The sequence below is a fragment of the Rhinolophus sinicus genome, linkage group LG13 (assembly GCF_036562045.2).
Source record: "Rhinolophus sinicus isolate RSC01 linkage group LG13, ASM3656204v1, whole genome shotgun sequence".
Classification (NCBI taxonomy): Eukaryota; Metazoa; Chordata; class Mammalia; order Chiroptera; family Rhinolophidae; genus Rhinolophus; species Rhinolophus sinicus.
This window is the reverse complement of record NC_133762.1, coordinates 42,838,470-42,861,223: the sequence shown is the minus strand read 5'-3', so window position 1 is coordinate 42,861,223 and position 22,754 is coordinate 42,838,470. Positions and strand designations below refer to the sequence as shown.

Here is a 22,754-nt window from a genome sequence, read left to right as displayed (position 1 = left end):
TTAGGATCAAGTGACTAGCCTTGTTCCACCCTGAAACTTGCTGACCCAACTGCCTTTTGGCCAGAGCAGGGGTAGAGCGAGCGTGCCAACCTCCCAGCCAAAACCACAGTGGTGTTTTTTTCTGTTTTAAATATCTCTGTCAGCCACAACAAACATTTTGTTAAACTCCACACCCAAATCTATCTTTCTCTAAAGTTGAGAGGAACCTACAATGTGGCCAAGCCCTGGAGCTGGGCCTAAATTTCCAAGGGAATTTAAGGAGGAAAGTCTTTGCCTTTCCCATCAGACGCTGGGATGTCTGGTCACGGTTCTTTGGTTTCATCTAATGTTGCTGGTTTCACACTCTGCTTTGCTTTCAGCACTTTCACCGTATTTCATTTCCAATGGACCAGATCCTTCCCACAGCCCCACCCCGACTCTCAGACTATGTTACATTCCACTCCCTAAGTGAGATGATTTTTGAAATTCCATTAGACCATGTCATCTTTGGCTGGCCTGCTAAGGGGGTCTTTCACTTTGCACACTTGTTTCTTTTCCTCTCCCTGTGGCATTAAGTTAGTTCTTGAAACCTGCAAATACTTTGAGAGAGACATTTGAGGAATGTAAATAATGTTATCCCAGATGCCTGCTCTAATAAACTGACCGCCTGGACGACTGTGTTAAGAAGGATGGTGAGACCAGTTTCTGCTTCAGCAAGAAAGGGGGCTTTGGATGAAGGAGTGGGTGCCAAGGGGTCGCCATTCCCGAAAGGCTGTGACCATTTCCATTCTGGGGTCAGAAGTCCACAAGTTATACTACAATAGGAAGTGTCTTCGCTCGTCTCACTATGGGATGGTCCTAATTGTTAAATATGATTATCCATCCTGGTCAAATCCTCTGTTGATTTCAGATGTGTCTCTTTGAGCTGCTCCCATTGTCCTTTTTGGCTTTTGGGAGTTATTTGCCAGTTATCACAGCAACACCAGATCTCAGCTCAGCATGCCTGCTTGTGGCCCTTTCTCCAGAGTAGCTGAGAACTCAGTTTCTGCAATCCAGAGAATGCTGTCATCAGCACCCCTTTCAAAGCCACCCTGACCCTTGTGGCAGCCAACCTATTACTTTCCATTCCTTTTCAAAGCCAGAAGCTATTTCTGAGTTATTCCTCCAACAGAAGTGGATCTGAACTGGAAATCTTGTCCAAAGAAATAAATGGCTGTTATTGAACATTTCCAAATAAGCTATAGAACCTGCACATAGAACCCATGTTTAGAAACTCAGCAGGCAACACACAGATTTTGTTCTTTGCTGTTCTCCATCCTGGGCTTGATGAATTGGGTGCTTGTGTTGCTGCAGCTGCTGAGAACAAGCTCTTCTCCCTCCAGAACTCTCCCTCCCCACCCAGCGCTCAGCCTGGAGCAAGGCCAGCCTCATGGGACACTCAGCACAGCCCACCAGCGTCTTTCACTGCGTGATGTGCGCTGGTCTCCAGCCTGGCACAAGCGAAGTGCGCCCCTTGCAGGAGTGGGGTGGGATGGAGCGGGAGTAGGGACATCTCCCTGCAGGGGTTGAACCAACTTCCCTTTTGTTTGTTTTCTGTCCCCAGCACCATCCTGAAACCCCTCACCATGCCCAACATTCAGATCACAGAGGTAGACGTCCCAGATGAGAATGACCAGATGTCAAGCCCCACAGGTACACGCATGGTGGGAGGAGCTTCACAGGTCACGTGTGGTGGGAGGAGCTTCACAGGTACACGTGTGGTGGGAGGAGCTTCACAGGTACACGTATGGTGGGAGGAGCATTTGGTTTGGGGCCAACTGTGAAGACTGATGTGATAGATATTGTAAATGGTTACTTATTTTTTTGAATAAATAAAACCCACATGGTTCATGATTCAAAAGTATTCAAAAGAATTAAAAGATTTCCATTTCATCTACCTATTATTGCAGTTCCCTCCCTAGAAGCAACCTGAAGGCATTCCTCCTAAGATATTCTGTGGAAATACAAGAAAATACACACCCACAAACCTTTATGGTTGGATGGCATTTCCTTTATTTCCCTTTTTATATAACTGGCAGCATTTTGCACACTGTTTCTATTTATCAGTTTGTCTTGAAGATTGTTCCATACAAATCCATAAAGAACTTTCCGGCTCTGCTATATTCCATTGTATGGAAAAATGATCATTTATTTAATCACTCCCTAGTGATAGACATTTAGGTCATTTCCAGTCTTTTGCTATGACAAACAAGATTGTAGTCAGTGGCCTTCTAGGCGTGTCATTTCACACATTTGTCAGTGTCTGTAGGATTCTTTCTAGTGGAATTGCTGGGTCTGAGGCTATGTGCATTTGTAATTTTTATGGATATAGTCAGTTTGCAATATTTTGCAAGTCCTTATATATTGCTTATCCTGTGCCAGGCACTGTTCTAAGTGCTTTATGTGAATTAACTCATTTAAGCCCTCACAACAATCTTGGGAGGTGAGTGCTATTTTTATCCCATTTTATAGATGAGGAAACTGAAGCAAGAGACATTAGCAATATATGGCGATGGTAGAGCTAGGATTTGAACCTGGGAGTCCGGCTCTAAAGTCTGCTCTGAACCTCATCACTGTATTGCTTCTCAGTAAATTATGCGTATGTTTCTTTCCCCCAACAGGAAATACTGATTTTATAAAATGTAATTTTGGGAAGCCAGTGGGCACTATAGCACTGGCTGCCAAGCACTGTGGGCAAACTGCCACATGCTGGGTCCAGGCAGACAGAGCTCTTTTCCCCGCTCCCTCTCAGACTCCAGGGGTCTGAAGCCGGTGCAGGAAGACACCCCACAGCTGATGCGCACACGCAGTGATGTTGGCGTGCGTCGTCGCGGCAATGTGAGGACACCTAGCGACCAGCGGCGAATCCGACGCCACCGCTTCTCCATCAATGGCCATTTCTACAACCACAAGGTTGAGGGGCTAAGGTGGCAGGGGATTTGGGTGGAGGGGCAGCCCCAATGGTGGCAAGGTCCCTTCCTGGGCGGCCACCACCTCAGGGCTACAGACACCTGAGAAGCCAAGTGTTTGCCCTTTAGTCTTTGGGTTGTGGGTGGGCTGCAGGCTCTGCTGGCTCTGTGAGGAACAAGGGATCCAAGATCAGGAGATCACCTAGATGGTAGATGAAATGACCTCACAGACACCGCTCCCCAGATCCCCCCAGCAAATCTCCATGTTACCCTCTTCCTGCACTATGCGTCTCCCCGCTGCTGTGTGGTGTGACTTTTCCACGAGTTGGTCTGAATTTTCCACAAGTTAAGGGCTGCCCCCGAAGCAGAGCTGTGGTACTCAGATCAGGGAGCATCAGTGCCCCACCCACTCCACCCCAATTAACTGACCCTCCTTTCCTCCTGCTGCCTGATTGAAATCCAGCTTCAGAAGCATGTGTGTGGTGGGGGAGTGGTCAGAGACTTCCTCGTGTTAAAGTCACGGTAGAAGGAACTTTGTGCTTGTTTTATTTGGACAGAGGGCCTCCTTTATCTGGGTTATTCCCTCTCCCCAACCTTGTCACTTGGCAATCTCAGACCCCTCGAGCTCCTGAGTTAGGCAAAGCTGAGGGCTCTCTGTGGACATCAAAGCCTGATGCTTGCCAGGTTGTTGGGGGGCTGCCAGGGAGCACAGGTTGAGTATCACTGTCCCGTGCCCTTTACCCCAGGTAACAGCGTAGCACTCCTGACTTTTAGACCCCATCCTTGAGACCCCAGGGTCTCCACTCCCACCCTGACCTGGACCCCTCTATTGACAGACATCAGTCTTCACACCAGCCTACGGCTCCGTCACCAACGTTCGCATCAACAGCACCATGACCACCCCGCAGGTCCTGAAGCTGCTGCTCAACAAATTTAAGGCAAGTTCCCCCTGCTAGCTGGCCTCAGACGGGCGGCGTGTGTGCCTTGGGGACCCCAGAGATGCAGAGGAGTGGGCTGTGGAGAGTGTGTGGTGAGGGGGGTGCTGGGCAGAGCTTTGGGCTCTTTAGACCTCAGGCATCAGCATCCCCTGGGAACTCATTAGAAAAGAAGCTTCCCAGGCCCCACTCTGGAATCAGACCACCTGAACCTGAAGCTCAGAAGTGAGGCCAGAGAACCTGTTCAACAAGATTTGCAGGGGATTCTAGTGCCACAGAAGTCTGAGAAGTGCCAGCCACTGGAAGGACCTGGGCCCGACAACTAGTTTGGGGCCCCATGCACAGATTGACTTCTGGAACACAACTGAGGAACCTATTTTGGAAATGAACCTTCTATAGATGGGCAAAGTATAGTGCATGAGTGTTTTTGTTTTTTTAATAAAGATTATTTTTTAATGGGGGAATATTGGGGAACAGTGTGTTTTTCCAGGGCCCATCAGCTCCAAGTCATTGTTCTTCAATCTTGTTGTGCAGGGCGCAGCTCGGCTCCAAGTCCAGTCGCCATTTTCAATCTTAGTTGCAGGGAACTTAGTTGCACCATCCCATGTGGGAATTGAACCAGCAACCTTATCGTTAAGAGCTCGCGCTCTAACCAACTGAGCCATCCGGCCGCCCTTCCAGAAGCTCAGTGGCAGCTCATTGTCTTCAATCTAGTTGTGGAGGGCGCAGCTCACTGCCTGTGTGGGAATCGAACCGGCAGCCCTGTTGTTAAGAGCTTGCGCTCTAACCAACTGAGCCATCCAGCAGCCCCATAGTGCATGAGTGTTTTTAAAGTCCTGTCATTCTGTATGTTTCACACAAACCCTTTATTATAAATAAAGAGACCAGGTATTCTTATTTTAATGGAAGCCAATGTCACCTAGTGGCCTAGGGGAACGGGTTCTGGGTTTGAATCCCCGTTTATCACCTGTTGGTTGGATGAGTTGGGCAAGTTACTTAACCTCCCTTTTTTTCTGCTTCCTTATCTATGAAATGAGGATAACAGGACCCTGTTATAGGGTTGTTGTGAGTATTAGATGAGTTAAGACATAAAGTATTGGAGAAACACCTGGCCTGGTCCGATACATATTAGTTCTTATTATCTATTATTATTGATAACATTACCTGCTTGCTGCCCCATTTCCTCATCACTTCTGAGAGATACAAAGAGAAATAGTCCTCCCCTCAAAAGAGCCTAAAATCCATTCAGCTTTGCAGTGATAAAGAAAGAATGGCTGAGTTAGGATGTGTAATATGTGCTTTCAGCAAGCATTTTTTGCTCCTGATTCAGATTGAGAATTCGGCAGAGGAGTTTGCTTTGTACGTGGTCCATACCAGTGGTGGTAAGTCTGAAGAACACAGTGTGCTTTAAAACTTTCAATTAACTCAAAATAGCAAGTTAACAAAAATACACCCTTTGCCTCATTCGCTTGTTTGGGTTTGGAAACTTTCAGATGCTGTTTGCCTCCGAGGCTGGTGGGCTCACTGGATGAGTCCACTGGGGAATGCCATATGAGTATGTGGTCAGTAAACAAACCCTAGAACCTAACTGCCTATTAAAATAGGAACTGGATTGTCTCAAGAGACAGATAAAACCAATTCCCCCATTGCAGCATCTTCCAAAGGGTTTGAGGCATGGTAGTATTGTTGGGGAGAGGGGAGAGGGGAGAGGAAACGGTTGTTTTGAACAACACCTGTTGAATTGTTCATTTACAAGTCAGTCTTCCGATTTGTATGGCCACATCTCCTAAGGTTCCTGGTCCATTTGGTCCCCTGAATTGATCACTACTTATGGTGACAAAGGCTTTAGGCCAAACTCAGGTCTGCTCCTGGCTGTGTGGTTCCAGAGAAACAGAAGCTGAAGAACACCGATTACCCGCTGATTGCCCGAATACTCCAGGGCCCATGTGAGCAGGTCTCTAAAGTGTTCCTTATGGAGAAGGACCAAGTGGAGGAAGTCACCTATGACGTGAGTCCCCTTTTGGTCCAATGGTCTGTCCTCCGCAGGGTGGGGGTTTGCCTGGATTAGTCGCAACTGGAGAAGCTTGACTTTTTGGTCAAGGATAATGCCCCATTTTGCTGCCATTCTTCAATATCAGGTTTTGATGAACCTAAAATTCCAGTCATGGGGCCAGGAGAATGAACGCAGAGGCTAGATTAAGGATATGCCCTCTCAGGATCAAGTTGTTGGAGGAGTGTTCAGGCACAAAGTAATTTCCATAGAAGGAATAAATATCTTGAGCCTTTTTCAGGTACTACAAGAAGGCTGAGAAGTTTCTGCAAACCTTCTCTTAGCAACTTTAAGAAATTAGCAGTGATTTTACCTGATCTTGTGTATGTCAGGTTCTGCTAGAATAAGACACATCCCCAAATCTTAACTGCTTACAACAGCAAACATGTACTTTTTCACTCAGGATTCTGTAGGCTGGTAGAGCAGTTTTGCTCTAGGCTGTGGGTTGAGGGTCTGCATTGCATGTCTCATCAGAGACCCAGGCTCAAGGGGCAATGGCTACCTGGGGCATGCTTCTCATGGTGGATGGCTGGAGTGCAGGAAACCAGGCCAACTGTATAAACTCATTTGAAGCCTCTCCTCATTTGCTGTATGTCATGTCTTCCATATACATTTCATTGGCCAAAGCAAGTCACATAGCCAAGCTCAACATGAGTAGGGTGGAGAAATATACTTCTCCTATGGGAAAGAGTGGATAGAGTAGGGTAGGGATTCTGGTGGGGGAGGAGGGGCTGCTTGTTAACTTCAGCTCACCTGGGAGCCACCCCACCCTCACAGCCTCTCAGGATCAAGTTCACATTTGGATGCCTGTTTGAGACCTGAGACACATTCTGAACCATGGTTCCTTAAATTCTGTTAGGGGAGAACAGAGAGGTGTGTTAAATATTGTGGGTTCAGGGCTTTGTCTGCATCACAGAATCAGGAGAAAGTGCTGTTCCATGTTTGCCACCAGCTCGTCATGGAGTGGATACATGAGATAAAAGAGACGTTATGAGATATGTCAGGTGAATGAAGCGATCTTCATTGTAGACCCTTGTTCAGCCTTGAGAAGAATGAGGCTTGGCTCTGCCTTTAGGGAAATCCTGGGTTTGTGCAGAAATGGATTTCCCAAGGCTTTGTCCCTTACATGAGAGTCGCCAAAAGGTATTGGATTAATGCTGGGAGGGGGCATACACCCCAGACTTACTTCTTCCTCCCCAGGTGGCCCAGTATATAAAGTTCGAGATGCCTGTCCTTAAAAGCTTCATTCAGAAACTCCAAGAGGAAGAAGATCGGGAAGTAAAGAAGCTGATGCGCAAGTAAGTGTGGCCCAGGTGGTGGTTGGGTTTCTCCTGGGGCCTCAGTGAGAGGGCTCCCTGTTCAGCTGACTTGCAGGGACTGTGCTGAGCTGCTGCATGGGCCTGGGTCTTAGCGATCTTCTTCAGGGGGCTTCCCATGGACGAATTCAGATCTCCAGTGGGGACATGAAACTTCAGTGTCTTGGTCTCTCTGCTTCTCATGTCAGTTTCTTATTTTGATGTGGGACGTTAAAATGTTCCGGGGATTTGAGGAATGTTGTCTTAGCAGTGGCAAGTAGTCTGAGCAACCTACCTCTAAAGTCCTTTCCTTGCACCCTTCCTCCTCTCTTAACATTTCTCTTGTGGAAATTGTACGGGGTTGAAAAGCCCAGTAAAACTTCTCTCTAAAGAGGATTTTATGATTTTTTTCCCGACCTTGGTTAGTCATAAAATAGGCTGTGTTTTATGGCTATGGTAGAACAATTGATTGATTTTTGCCCCTAGAGAAAAAAGTCAATGCTGTATTTGCTGTATCAGTGATAATAACTAGTATGATAGCAGTTAACATGTATTGAATACTTACTATTGGCCAAACTTTAAAAATAGCTTTTGCTGTGCAGTGCAAAGCCCCAAACATAAGGAATGTCCCGTTTAGCCCTGTACACAAGGGTGCCCACTCCAGATCCTACCTTGCCATAGTTCAGGGAAGGGATAGGGATACTGCACTCACCAACAAGCCATGGACCTCCATGCCTGGTAGTTGCTGTGGCAACTGAAAAATGCAGGTACTGATATGAGGTTGAACCACATGAAGCTGCCATTTTGTAGGTACCCCCTCCAACACACACACACACACACACACACACACACACACACAAAATGGTGAAATAATGGCAATTTCATATGGTCCAGCCTAGATGAGGATTATATGTTACCGTGCACATAAAGTACTATGCACAGTGCCCGGGGCATAGTAAGCACTCAGTTAATGGAACCCTTATTATTGTTCCTGTTGTATTTCACCCTCTCATCCTTCTTTGCCAGATTTTGTGACTATAGTAAAATAATCTAGTTTGGAGTTAGCCTCTTCAGTCCCTGTCATCCTGCAGCAAAGTAGTGAAGAAGTGGGCCAAAGGCAGAAGCAAAAGCACAGGACAGTTAGTCCACACTGCGACCCGAGTTGGGAAGTAGGATCAAGAAGAGGTGTGTGTTGCTTTCCGCTCCCACTGCAGCTGTTTCTGTCCCCAGGTACACCGTGCTCCGGCTAATGATCCGGCAGAGACTGGAGGAGATAGCCGAAACCCCAGAAACAATCTGAGCCATGAGAAAGAGGGGATCCAGACACCACAATAACTGCTATTGACATGAGAAGACCCACAGGAAACTGGATGCCTTCCTTCCACAGAAATGTTGAGATGCAAATGTCTCCAGCGCTCAGAAAGCCAGCATTTGCTGCCTGGAGCAGGATGGAGAAGCCAGCAGACAGCTCTTCATCCTTGGACATCTGAGCTTCTCCTTTCTTTCATCCACAAAGACTTTGGATTTTTGTTATAAAGAGGACCCAAAATGTATGTGTGTGCGTGCACGCAAGTCTGCAGATGTGTGCACACATAGTATATGTCCACGTGCCTACCTGATACATTCACATGCAATTAAATTCCAGACAACCAGCACAAGTGCCACAAGGCTGGCGGATATGCTGCTCGTGGGCAGCAAAATCAGAGGAGTCACCTATCTGAGGAGTTTTAGGCTGAAAAAAAATTTCCCCCCTCAAGTGCCAGGGAGCAGCCACACATATCTGCCCATGCTTAAAAGGGGGAAGGGGCTCAGCAAGCTCACCTCAGCAAGCTTGAGGTATGTATACATTAGTAGAAATTCTCTCTCTATGCCTAGAAGATCTGCAAATGTGAGATCCTTGGAAATTAACAAAATAATAGCCCCACGCACTTGGGGCACGTCTGATGGAAAGAGAAAGATAAATCATCAGTGGGGTAGATGCAATAAGCCCACAAGTTTTTACACTGGAAACTTCCATTTTAAATAACAAAGATGTATATGATGATCTATGTAGATGCCTGTGGAGAGTGGATTCTGCCTGTGTCCTTGTCTCCATGGCCACCTCCAGGAGACAGGAGGGGAGCCTGATGTTTCTCAGCACGCAAGCTGCTGACCCCAACTCTTTGGTGCCTCCTTGAGTTGAAGGGAGGATCTCATGAGACAGACCTCTCTGGTTTGCACATGGCGCTAACTAGTTATTGTAACCTAGGCCTGGGCTTGTCCTGCGGTGGTGGCCAGGCAGTGTCCCTCCTTAGGGAAATGTAGTGGCTCCTTGCAGACGTGACAGGTGCCTGTGAGCCCAGCCCATTTTCCCATCATCAAGGGGTCTCGCTGCACTTGAAGCTGCACTTCTGTGTGTTTGAAGTCAAGGCTTTCTTCTTTCCAAAGTTGGATTCTTGCAAGTTTCCCTCTCCTTGTGTGTGGACATGGACTCCAAGAATGAGGACTCATCCTGCTAATGACCGAGCATGGGTTCAGGGAAGCCCTTTGGGCTGCTCTCTGAAGGTGCAGAGGGAGGATAGAGCTTCTCTTTCAGCTTCTCTAAGCAGCCACCTGAGTGATCTTTAGAGCAGACCCCAATGGGAGGAAAAGGTCAGGGCTAGTTTGTCCCCTGTAGCCGCCATCGGGAAGAATGCCGGCAGGCAGCTGGATGCCAGTGCAACTGAGACTGTTTGAAGAGGGACAGACACAAGCTTGGAGCAGGATGCCTGGCTATGGAGATCAACCAAGCAAGGCCAGGAACTCCTGACAGCCGGCGTCTCTGAGCCTTATTGGGGTACGGATGCTCCCCATCTCTTCTCTACTTCTTCTCCAAGAATAGTTTGGAGAACTGGCCAGTTGAGGAAAGGAGAACCAATGGTCGATGTCTGTAAGGAAGGTGGATCTTTGCAGCAGAGCCGTTCCTGACTCAGGCACCCTCCTGCTCCTTTCCTGCCCCTGTGGCCTCCATGGACTCTTTAGATGGCTCACAGCCGTGGTCTTATTGTTGACTTTCAAGAAGATGGCATGCTGCAACCTGGCATTCTCCCAGGGGTCTATTAGCAAGCCTACCTCCTCTGTGGGGCAGCACCACCAGCCCAGTGGGGTGTAGACTGAAAATCTGGAGGCCTTAGTCTCAATCATATACCTCGGTGGGCTTTGCAAAATGCACAGAATTGGGGAAAAAAGGGTGGAGGGGAGACTTCCTTTGTTATCCATGGGAAAGAACAGTTTTGTGAATGCAGACATACTTCCTGAGTTTTGCATTTGAGAAAATGGCTTGGAAAACTTTTCTTCCCGTTATTTTTATTTTGAATGTTCAAAGCCTTTGTTGGCCACAACAATTCTCCTTGGAGGGCCAGGGAGAAGAATTTCCACCAAGCAAATACTAACCACTGACTTTTATGGGACAGCTATTTCTGATTTATGAAAGTTCCCTGTAATTTGCACTAGCTCTACGATGGTGTTGAATATGGGCATGTTGTCAAATGTCAGGTTTTCCGGATCATTTTCTGAGAAAGTGATAAGGTAGACTTGGCTCTTTAAAGATGGGGGTCAGGGTGGAAGTGAGGGGAAATCGTCTTACACAATACATTCCATTTAATGCAGGCCACACTTTTCTATTTTGGTCCACCCTGTTTAGAAATCATTTCTCACACCCTAATAACCCGACCGGGAATTTTGGAAAGGTTCTTTGAAACAGCAGCAGCTGAAACAGAGATACCTCCGCCATGTGGAGCCAGATTTTCTCACTGGTATCACATAGCCCTGCAGCTTTGAACTCCTGGACCAATTTGTGTGGGTTTATGTAATTGTGTGCAATGAACCTGAAATTATGTGAAGAACAAAAGGCCAATTTATAGGATTTCCCCCTCCATTTGTGAAAAGCATTATAGCCACATCTGCTTTCTTTTGTCAGGGGCTTATTTTGCAAGGTGATCAAATGAAGAAAAACCTCAGTCCATCTGGCTGGGAAGGGGGTCTGTTCCCCTAGGTGATGGTAGAATTAAGCACAAGGTCCCATTCTCTGTGATCACATTAGTGGGAAGGTGATGAGTTAAATGGGGTGGTGGGATTATCTTGGGGAGGGACTGAAAAGCACAAAGAATGGTCTTGGCTGTGATGATGGTGAGAAGTGTGCACGTGGGTGTCCAGGCCGGAAGGACTTTAACCTAGATTTGAGGTTGAAGTGAGAGGATCTCAGATTAGCCACCCACCCATGTGAAAAATGCTAAAACTTGAGGTCAGATTTTGGTTTGAGCCTTCAAAGAGAAATATTTTCACCCTTCCCTCCTACCTACTGGAAAGAAAACCATACTCTCTTCTAGAGATCTCCTGATAAAGACATTTCATCATCAGTGTAAGTAAGATTTTGGCAATAATGACCAACAACAACAACAAAAAGAATCCTGTGCTCCGATGCAAACATCTTGACAAGAATTCGGTGGAGCTGGGTGGTTATTTCGGGGTCAGGAGGATGGACTGAGCCACAAAAGGGCTAGAAGCTCTCTTAAGAAAAGAGAAACTCTCTTTAAAACGACAAAAAAAAAAAAAAAAAGTTATTTCAAAGCTCTGTAGCACGAAACACATGGTGTGATAAATGCATCTCCAAGAGAGAAATTTCTGTATGAGCAAGGGAATTTCAGAGTCTCAGTCACCAAACCACAATGTGGGGGCTGAGATAGGATACACAGGAGATCTCCTCAAGCACCCCTGAGCAGCATTTTCGAACCCCAAATTGTTTTACAGTCTTGCTTGAATTAGATGAGATGGAAAATGATCTCCTAGTGAGGTAGAAATAAAAATGAATCTGGCACCCCTTCGTGCGTGATTGCGTGTTCACCATGTCACCGGGAGGTTACAGCGCCCCCCTGTGGTTTAACCGAGCACAAGACATGGACGAGCTGGTAAGGGAAAGCATCCGATCTCTGATGGCAGACAGACCTGTTTCCCAGACTGTTGCTTTCTGGTGTGTTTTTGCTAGTGTTTTTTAAGGGTTTCCCCACTTGTTTTAGCTTTGTGAAGTGTTCTTTTCTTAATCATAACTTGCCTTTTAGCAATGGTACATGACCAACGGTTCAGTGTTTGGTTCTGAGATTATAAACTGATGTGTTTAGGTATTTTAACATAATTTGACAAGGCCTCTGTAGGGAGCCATGACTTTTTGTAACATTTTGATATGTTTTAATGCACCTCACTTAGATGTTGTTGAATAAAGCACTTTTCAAAGGGAAGTTCCCTGTGGTTTGGACTGTGTGTGTCTGCTGGGCGGGGAGCCTCTGAATTATGGGAGGGCAATGGATAGGAATGCGAAGGTACACCCGGGAGAAAAGTTTATTTCTTTTCCCCAGAGTTTATGGTTTGCATGGGCTCAGACTTGGCTGTAATATTTCAGGTAAGTGAAATGAGAATATCCCTGTGTGAGTCTTGAGTTCAGGCCCTGGTGGAGATAGGAGTTACAGTAGAAAGAACTAGGAACTACTGTTCAGTGAGGCTGGATTTTTGTCCTGACTTTACCTCTGGGTTTTTGGGACCCACTCACTGAAGCTTTTTCTAGGACTTGGTTTTCTCATCTATAAAATAGCTAAATTACTCTGTGGGGGTGTGGGGACCTGGGCTTGCCTCTATTGGAGGCAGTCCCCCAGGAGTCACCAAGTATAAGACCTCAGACTAGGGTCCAATTTCCACCCTATGGTTAATTTCATGTATCAACTTGGCGAGGCTACGGTACCCAGATATGTGGTCAAACACTAATCTAGGTGCTGTGAAAGTATTTTTAAAGAGCAGATTAACATTTAAATCAGACTTTGAGTGAAGTGTATTTCCCTCCACAATGTGGTTGGACCTCATCCAATCAGTTGAAGGACTTAAGAGCAAAAGACTGATTCCCCTGAGGGAGAGGGAATTCTACCTCCAGCCGGCCTTTGGACTTGAGCTTCAACATCAGCTTTTCCCTGGGGCTCCAGCCTTGTATGGCTACCTTGCAGATTTCTGGCTTGCCAGCCTCCATAATTGTATGAGCCAATTCCTTAAAGTAAATCTCCCTCTATGTATACACATCTATTGGTTCTGTTTTTCTGGGAAACAGGGTAACGGGTTATATGGTTGGTTCTCAACGTTTGAATAGGTGATTGACACTTGTCTTCCTAGGAAACTGGCCATGGAGCATAAATAATGACCAATATAATTTGATCTCTAGAAAAAGGTAACCACCAAGATAAGGTTTTTAACAATGCCCACAAACAATGCATACACACACACACACACACACACACACACATTTTTTTTAAAGAGAAAAGTTTGGTTAAATCACTATTTCTTTTAAATGTTGTTTTCATTTCCTATAGTTAGAGTTTTCACTCCAAGTAACAGCTTTTTGGTTGCTGAATTAACGAAACAGAGAAATAGATGGGCAGACGGTTAACACTTCCAGGGTAGTAAGGTTTTTGTACTGCACAGCATGTGGATGTAGGCAGCACAGACAAAAGATAAATGGTTTGTTTGGGGCCCCACTGAGACCCCAAATCAGGCAGTGAGCCATATAGAAGCTAGAGTGCCTAAGATCATCCAAGAAATGCTAATAGCCTTCTGCCAAAGGAGCCCGCAGTTCTTGGCTTGCTTTATGGAAACAGATTTCATGAAATAATTTGGTGTTGTCTATTTTAGGTAATGAAGTTATTATTGAATGGAGTTTGCTGTGAGCACAAGACTTTACTGTGAAGTTTTGAATACATTTGAATAGGTTTGGCTGAGAGGCTTAGATGCAAGCAAACCTACTGAAAATTGAACTTGCGTAAAATTGATGTTCCTCTTTTCATTTTAAAACCATGCAAAACAAAATTATTACTTATGATTTAATTTAAGTATATAAGTTATATAAGTATGGAACTTAACTTTATATAAGTATATATTTTATAAGTATGTAAGTTAACTTTAAATGTTTTAAAAGTATGAGCCCATTGGTAGGGACTATAAATCCTAGTTTGCCCAGGACAGTACCAGTTATGTCTATTGTTCTAGTGTAATTATTAGCACCCTCTATTTCTCTCAAAATGTCCCAGGATGAGTGATAAATATGGTTGTTCTACACATGGGCCAAAAAGCAGATACATAATTTTAAGGTTCTTAAGATGAAGTCATAAATTGGAAAAATTTAAAGTTTTATAAAGTATAAAATTTTAAACTTTATAAGTTTTAAGTTATTTTTAAATTTTAGGATGGGACTGAAATCTAAACACAAGTTTTGGTGGAAGGCAAGATATAATAGGGGTATCAATATAAAAATATATAAATGTTTTGATAATGCTGATTTAAATGTTCTTACATTAAAAATCCATTTCTGTTCATGGAGTTCTAAAATTGGATACATTAGCATTAACTTGTGACTTTGAATGTCACCCTGTGCTCACCTGCAGAACTATCTAAGGGTCAGAAGCACCCAAATTGGGGTTTTTTACACTGAGAGAAACCTGGGCCCCTGGGAGGGAAGCGGGAACCAAATTTGGGGTACAAGGAACAGGATAGCGTGGGTATGTCTTGCTAATGGAAAGTAATTATGTCTCAGAGATGTCTAGGGTATAATTTCGGGAACAAACTGCTGATGAGAACTCCCACGTATAGTGAATATTGAATGTCTAGGGCTATAAAAAGCCTGGGATCCAAAATGATCCCAAGGAAAGATTCTAAAGGTAAAGAACATATTTGCAGAAATGTAATGCATTGCTCACTTAAATTGTTAAAGTTCCTTAACCAAATTTTGGCAATAACACAAGTTGTCACCAAAAAATAAAAATTAAGTAGTTTGGTCAAAAGCTCCTGAGTTAACTAAGTAAAAAGAGCAAATTGTAATATCCATGACCCATTAAAAGAAACCAACAAGTAAAAGTTGAATTTAAAATGATCATAATAATCTAGAGAGAAATTATTAGGAGTACCAAATGCATTTTGCAAGGTTGTAAAACAATATGAATATACATAAATTTATTTCTATATATCACCAATAAAATTAGATTAAAAGATAAAATATTTAAATGGAAAGGCGTACCTCATTTATGGATGAGAAAGATAGTAGCTATCCCCAAATTTATGTAAGTAATCCCAATAAAAAACCAAGTAGGTATGCCTCAATTAAAAAAAAACCAAAAAGCCAAGCATGATTTTTTCTTCCTTTCTCCCTTCTTTTTGTGCTAATGCTACAGGTAAAGTAAAAACCGTAAACATCAATATTATTCAGCCATTAAAAGTGTAATATAAAGTTTATGTAGAAACTTGGAGAATATTATTACATAAAGTGAGTAAAATAGTGTATTCAATATGATTACAGGACTATATATAAAAGCCTTTGAAAAAAGTTACCTCGAGGTGGTGGGATTACATTTTCTTTATGTTTCTACTTGGCTTGCTTTATATTTTATTTTTGTTTCTACATTGGTTTTTGGATTAAAATTTCCTGCTTAGTACACCCAAAAATATTGAGGTTCTGAAAGCACATATACACGCAAATCCACAAAAACAACAACAAAAACAATGGCCAGAAGATTAAAGCCAGCTAGGCCCTCATCTCCTCGCAGGTGTCAGTTTTCTCTAAGCACTAGACTTCGACATCACTGTTGTAATAGGAGGCCCATTATGCAATTAAAATGCAGTTCCTATATGCCAAAACAGTGTGTGTGTGAGTGAATGTAACATATATACGAGATGTCACACACACACACACACACACACACACACACACACACACACCCCAGAATGGGAGGATCACGTCCATAGTGCCAGGACCTTTGAGAAAACCAGCTGCCCTGCTGTCTTGAGTGTGTAGAACCCTGAGGGATAGAGTCTCCATGTGAGAAATAGGGGAATTCCTTGTGTTTAGGCTCAGTCACCCTGGACACCAAACCTACTTTCTAATTGAACTCTCAATGATCCTTTCAGGCATTGGACAAACAAAAGCTTTCAAAAGGAGAAAAAGAAACTTATCGTAAATTCTGGAAATCTGAGGTTAGCCAAAATGTGCTGTCAGACTGTCCTACTTTCAGTTTCTTACATTCTGAGGTTATCTTGATTAAGAATTCAGTAGCAGATACAGTGTCTACCAAGCTAACCGAGGCCTTGTATGGAAGATTTTGGAAAATGTGCTTCACCCCACGCTGGCACACATATCCTTTTTTTTTTTTTTTTTTTGTAAAGAACCCCCAACTGTATTTATTTCATATATTTATCAAAAGGGCTCAACCAGAGACCTAATTTAAAAACAAACAAAACAAAAATGACACCATAATAACTTAAGATACAGAACACTACACAGAAATCAAGGGAAAAACTGACCATCTAAGGAAAAAAATAAGACAATGCAAGGAGAGAGACTGGATAGCCCAGGTCAGGGCTCTTGGCTGGAGACCTGTTCTGAGTAGTTTTCTTGCAGGTACTTCTTAAGTCTGTGGGGTTTTTCCAGAGCTTGGCAGCGTGTGTGTTCAAAGGGCTATCAATGTTGGGTTCTCCTAGAAGGGTCTGCATGGAGACTAGGATGGTCCTGATGTCATACAGCGCCGACTGGAACAGGGCTCGTTTGGCACCCCCACAGTAGAGGCCTCTCCATGTCCCTGGCCTCACCTTTCCTTGACTACCCATAGCTTAACAATAGATTCCCCCCCCCCCTAGAGCTCCGAATGTCCCCTGTCCCACCCAGTTCCCTGTTTTAGAATATTACCCTGATACTTACTATTAATACTCTTAGGCGTATTGATCACCATCTCATCCATCATTGTTCCTGGGTTGCTGACTCCACCAGAGAATCACGTGGCCAGAAGGAAGGCTCCAGCCTCCGGAGGAATGCCCAGATTTTCCCTTAAAAACCCCAAGCAGGTCTGAGAAGGTTAAGGGCAGTTTTTGGAGGGGTTAATCTGATGCCTTCTCAGACCACTGGTGCTCTGATAATAAACACTTATTCTATGATCCAACTCCTGTGTTAGTCTATTGGCTGAGCTGTGCAGGCAGCACGAGCCCTCGGATTTGTTTGGCCTCTGGTTTCACGACCACTTGTCCTTCAGGATGTATAGGCAATGTTATCCTGGGTTTCCACTTGTCTACCCTAAGTGATCCTAAAATGGCCTTAAAATCTCCCCACCCTAGAAACCTTCAAAGATCCTAAAGCTCCTTGTAAACACCATGCTAGTGGATTTGAACTTCAGGGGTCATCAGAATCACCTGGGGGACTTGTTAAAACAGATTGCTGAGCTCCACGCCCAAAGTTTCTGATTCAGCAGATGAAGGTGGGGCCGAAAATCTGCATCTCTGACAATTTCTCCAGCGATGCTGATGCTGCTGATTCAAGTAGGTGGCCTTGTTCCAAACAAGTATAAAGCGATGCTTTGCAACGTGGCTGTATATGGCAGTCACCTGAGGAGTTTTAGAAACACCGATGCCCACATTCCATACCAAGAGATTCTGACTGAATGCTTCTAAGATGTGGCTCTGGCAGCAGGCTGTCCCTCCCCCTCCCACCCACTCCCTCCCAGTCCTGTGGGCACCAAATTTGAGAACCACCTCCCCGGACAAACCTAAACAATTCTAAGTGAGTCCAAACACCCTAAGCAATGACACATGACCCCATGTAAAACATTTAAATGTGGTAAACAATTAAAATGATCCTAAATAACTCTAAGATTCCTAAATGCTATTAGTCAATCCCAAATGATCCTAAAGGAAGCTGAAAGATCCTAAGTGACTCTTAGTGATCATAAGCTCTAAAAGAGCCCCTAAATGACTATTACAATTGAAAAAGAGCCTCAATGAAGTCAAGATAAAATTAAAAAGCTCTAAATGACATCAAATGCTAAATAACCTTGCACAGTCCTAACCAACTGTAAAACCTGAAAAGTTTAAAACTTAACAACAATAATTATGCTAAATGTTCCTGAATGAATTTTTAAAATCCTATGCAACAATAAAATATCCTAAATGGTCATAAATGATTCTAAATTATCCTTGATTGTTCCTAACAATCCCTGAGGGCCCTAAACCTTGAATGAAAGTACTATAAACCAAAAGAACCCACATGGTACTCAGTGACCCAACTGACCTTGAACCTTTAAAAGAGTGCTAAGTGCTTATCCAGGCTACTTAGACCGAAATGGTCCCACCCCACCTACTCCTGGGACCCATGGCCTCCATTCTCCTTAATAGTCACTGTGATTCACACTCTGTCCTACTGCCCTTAAAACATGCCAAACTTGGCATTCACCTTTTCCGCTTTCTGGAACATTTTTCCCTCAGCGCATCACATACTTGGCTCCTTTTTGATTCAAGTCTCAGCACAGCTCTTGCTTCCTAGTGAGGCTTTCCCTGAGCTTCCTACCTCAATCAGATGTCCTCTACTTCCATTTTCTTCAAAGCACTTTTCACTGTCTGAATATATCTGTTGGTTTATTTATCTCCTCCACTAGAACCCGAACTCTGAGAAGTTAACCCCAATACCTCAAATAGGACTTGACCTTTGGCAGGCACCTTGATAATATCTGTGGAACAAACAAATGACTACCCAGATGTATCCTAAACACAAAAATAGCAAAATGCAAAGAATGCCAAAGCTGACAACCCCCCCCTTCTGTCTTGACCAAAGTTCCTTAACAGATTTAATTCCTGTAATCGCCTATAAAATGACCTTAGTTCATCCTAAACTATCGAATGATCCATAAATCACTCCAAATGCTTCTAAACCCTTTGTGATTCTAAACTACCTGAAATGGCCCTTATTAAGACTTCAGGACCTTAAAGATCCCGAAGAGGCATAAATTACTCAAAATGACTTTAAGCCCTAAGCGATTTTCAATGGCACTAAATGATGCCAAATAATATTAACCATCCTTAAAAAGCTCAAAGCAACCCCAAAAGAACCCAAACCTTAGAAGTCTCTAAAAGACTTTGTTTTTGAACCCTAAACAATTTTTACTCTAAATGCATAAAATATTCTAATGAAAAAAATGACCCTAATTCTAAAGACGCTAAAGAACCCAGTCATTTCGATGATCCAGTGGCTAATGTGTCTGACAGCCCTTAAGCCCTAATGACTGGAAATGATCCCAAATGACCCTAAATCCTCCTAGAACAGAGAGATTCTTAGACGGTCTTGTTAAAATGTTGATTCAGATCAGCAGATCTGTGGAGGGGCTTAAAACTCTGCCTTGGCTAGGCGCTGCCTAAGCCCAAATGACCCAAAAGAATGCCAAGAGAACTAAAACCACCCTCCATTCTAAGATGTCCTCAAAGATCCTAGGCAAAACTAAACCCTAAATCCTAAACAGCTCTAAACATCAAGTTTCTTAAATGATGCTTGAACCCCTAAGCCCAAAATTATCCCACATGACCCTGAACTAACTCAAATAAATCTAAATGACCATAAGAATCAAAATAGATTAAAAGATTTTAAATCTTACACCTCCCCAAAATGCCTTAAGAATTCAAATTTACTTTAAATGCTTCTAAACCCCAAGAGTCCAAAAGACCCTAAAGGACCCAAGAGATCCTAAATACACCTAAAACCCCAGACTCCCTAAACAATTCAATTAGATCCAAAATTGTCCTAAACCCAAATTGACCTTAAATATTTCAATGGAGCCTAGATCTGATGAGCCTGACTTTCCCAGTCTCAATGACATTAATGCTAACAACTCCAGTGAACTTGACCTTGATGACCCAGCAATCCTGAACTGTAAGAAGCAATGGAGTAGACTGTTGGGTCTATCCTGACCCTGATTACCCCACACCCCAAGGACTTAACATCTATGCTCCAAAGAGCAGGGCTCTGTTTATATACATTGACTTTAATCTTGACCCAGGGAAGCTATTCATGCTAAACTGGAAGACCCTGAGTTCCAAACAACAACGGGCCGCTGTATGATTGATTCTGACTCCCCTGACACCAATAACCCTAAAGTCTAATTACCATAAACTAATGACCCTGAACTCTAAATTCTGGAAAGGAGATTGGAGCAGACCCACATACACCCTGACCAGAACCCTAACCCTACACCTCTCTCCTTGATGGTGGGATGTCTTCACTCTAACAATCCTAATGACATGAGAACAGTGACAGAGATTACACTGAGGCTTACTTGGACCTAAATTGGACTTTGATCCTCAGAGCCCTAAACCCTAATAATCCTGACTTTAAACCTTAAACCCTTGAACTACAATAAAGCGGTATTAAGGTAGCCCAAGCGTGGCACTCACTCTGATTCCTCTGATATGGAACACAATAAAACCTCACCACAACATTCCTAAGCCCCAAGTGCACGCCCATCACCGGAGGACCTAGTTGCAAAATAAGATGAAGTAATAGGCTTTAGAAGTTCATTCTACTTTTGACCTGGGGCCCAAAAATCCACCTAAGGACCGTGCATCATGTTTTTCACAGTGTAATCACTGAAATTCATCCTGAATTAAGATGAAAATAATGCAGATTTTAGGCTTTATAAAACTAAATGTAACCTGCCCTTAAAATCATGACGTTACTTTTTAGGTCAGTGTGACATTCAGAACATTAAGGAGGAGGGGGGAATCCCAGGAGCTGCCACTTAAAGGAAAAGCCAGCCACCAGAATCCATGCAGGATGCTGTAAATGAATCCTGCTGAGTGATCCTTAAAGTGCTTTATTCCCCCAAGGAAGATGCTTCAAAAATGCATCTCCAGGAAAATTCAAGATCCACAAGACTTTCTTGGACATATTAAAAGATAATAGCTCTTTGATCTCGGCCACAGAAGCCCGATGACGAAGGGAACGTCATTTGGAAAGTGTCACAATAAGACACACACATTATTCCGCCGCTGCAGCTCTAAGGTTAGCCACGTTGAGAACTCTACCTGTGGCAAATGCGGCTACTCTGCAAAGCGGAAGAGAAAGTATAACTGGAATGCAAAGGTTAAAAGACAAAATACTACCGGGACTGGTCCAGTGAGGTACCTAAAAGTTGTATACTGCAGATTCTGGCATGGAGTCCGTGAAGGAACAGAATCTAAACCCAAAAGGGCAACTGTTGCAACATTCAGTTCATCTTAAGGATTTCAACTATTAGTCGCACAATGAGTGTTCTGGTTTAAAAAAAAAAAAAGAGAGAGATAATAAGTTGGTTTCAATGAACTACATAAAGGAGCTGAAAGTCCTGGTAATAAAGATTTGTCTTATGGTGTACAATAATTTCTTTTCTTTTCTTTTTTTTTTAAAGATTTTATTGGCGAAGGGGAACAAGACTTTATTGGTGAACAGTGTGTACTTTCAGGACTTTTTTTTCCAAGTCAAGTTGTTGTCCTTTCAGTCTTAGTTGTGGAGGGCACAGCTCAGCTCCAGATCCAGTTGCCGTTGCTAGCTGCAGGCGGCACAGTCCACCATTCCTTGTGGGAGTCGAACTAGCAACCTTGTGGTGGAGAGGACAGGCTCCAACAACCTGAGCTATCCATGAGCTCAGCGGCAGCTCAGCTCAAGGTGCCGTGTTCAATCTTAGTTGCAGGGGCCGCTGCCCACCATCCCTTGTGGGACTCGAGGAATTGAACTGGCAACCTTGTGGTTGAGAGCCCACTGGCCCATGTGGGAATCAAACCGGCAGCCTTCGGAGTTAGGCGCATGGAGCTCTAACTGCCTGAGCCACTGAGCCGGCCCGCAATAATTTCTTTATTCAGAATTTGTAGAGAAAGTGTATTAAAGTCTATATTCTCATCAGAAAATCAATTTCATAACTGAAAGTAGGTGCCAAGATGTAATGTTGAGTGAAAACAGCTAGTTGGTAAAAGACACAGACAGGATGGTACTACTTATGTATCACATTACACACACACAAATACTCCACATGTAAAGGTAGAGAAAAAGATTAGAAGGATGTATCATTGTTAAAGGTTACATTTTGACTAGGATGGGGAGTGGCAATGGTACCTTTACCTGTGATGGATTAACTTTTCCCAAAACATATCTTCTCTTTCCTTCAGCAATGAGCATGCACATAGGAGTGGTTAAAAGAGTCAAACAAAAACCCCTCTCCTGCTCCTCCTGGGCCTCACGCCCATTTTTCCCCATGTCCATTCTTTGGTGTTTACCCCTTTATCTGTAAGTAACACACTGATGTCATTCTTTCTGATTTGCTAATCTGGGGTCTTATCTTTTTCCATCACCTTCCCCACCTTCTTGTGCCAATTATAATTTTTGGTGAGATCCATGTCCAGCCTTTATATTATATGACTATATGTAATAAAAATGACTTCTAAAGCTAAGCTGTGTACTGTACTGTAGTTATTTGTTCTTTTTTAGCCAAGGCAGGGCTGATCCTGGACCCCTGCTCCTAGCACCCCTACTTCTCAGTGATCATTCTCTTCTTCTTAGCCATCTCTACGTTCATCATATATTTAGTTCATTCTGGGTGCAATTGGAAGCCAGTGGGGGACCAGATAGAGGAAAGCTAGAGCTTCTCAACCTGAGGGGCCCCAGGGCCGTCTCCAGGCAAAGTCTAAGGAAGAGGGAGAAGGCAGAAGCCAAGCTGAGCAGCTA

The 22,754-nt window shown here is 43.8% G+C and overlaps 1 protein-coding gene and 1 pseudogene across 2 annotated transcripts in view; both read left to right on the top strand.

Annotated features, from left to right (window-relative positions):
• The window catches only part of RASSF2 (Ras association domain family member 2), a 36,191-nt gene extending 23,732 nt beyond the window's left edge, over positions 1-12,459 (top strand). For both annotated transcript variants that reach the window (XM_019733778.2, XM_019733779.2), the window contains exons 5-11: positions 1,583-1,671; positions 2,771-2,931; positions 3,764-3,865; positions 5,193-5,244; positions 5,749-5,870; positions 7,113-7,210; positions 8,438-12,459. In XM_019733778.2, coding sequence (XP_019589337.1) covers positions 1,583-1,671; positions 2,771-2,931; positions 3,764-3,865; positions 5,193-5,244; positions 5,749-5,870; positions 7,113-7,210; positions 8,438-8,507 — 694 coding nt within the window. In that variant the 3' untranslated portion in view covers positions 8,508-12,459. The remainder of the gene's footprint in view (positions 1-1,582; positions 1,672-2,770; positions 2,932-3,763; positions 3,866-5,192; positions 5,245-5,748; positions 5,871-7,112; positions 7,211-8,437) is intronic.
• Positions 12,460-16,893: 4,434 nt separating this feature from the next.
• Positions 16,894-22,427, top strand: LOC141568320 (large ribosomal subunit protein eL37 pseudogene; annotated as a pseudogene).
• Positions 22,428-22,754: the final 327 nt, after the last annotated feature.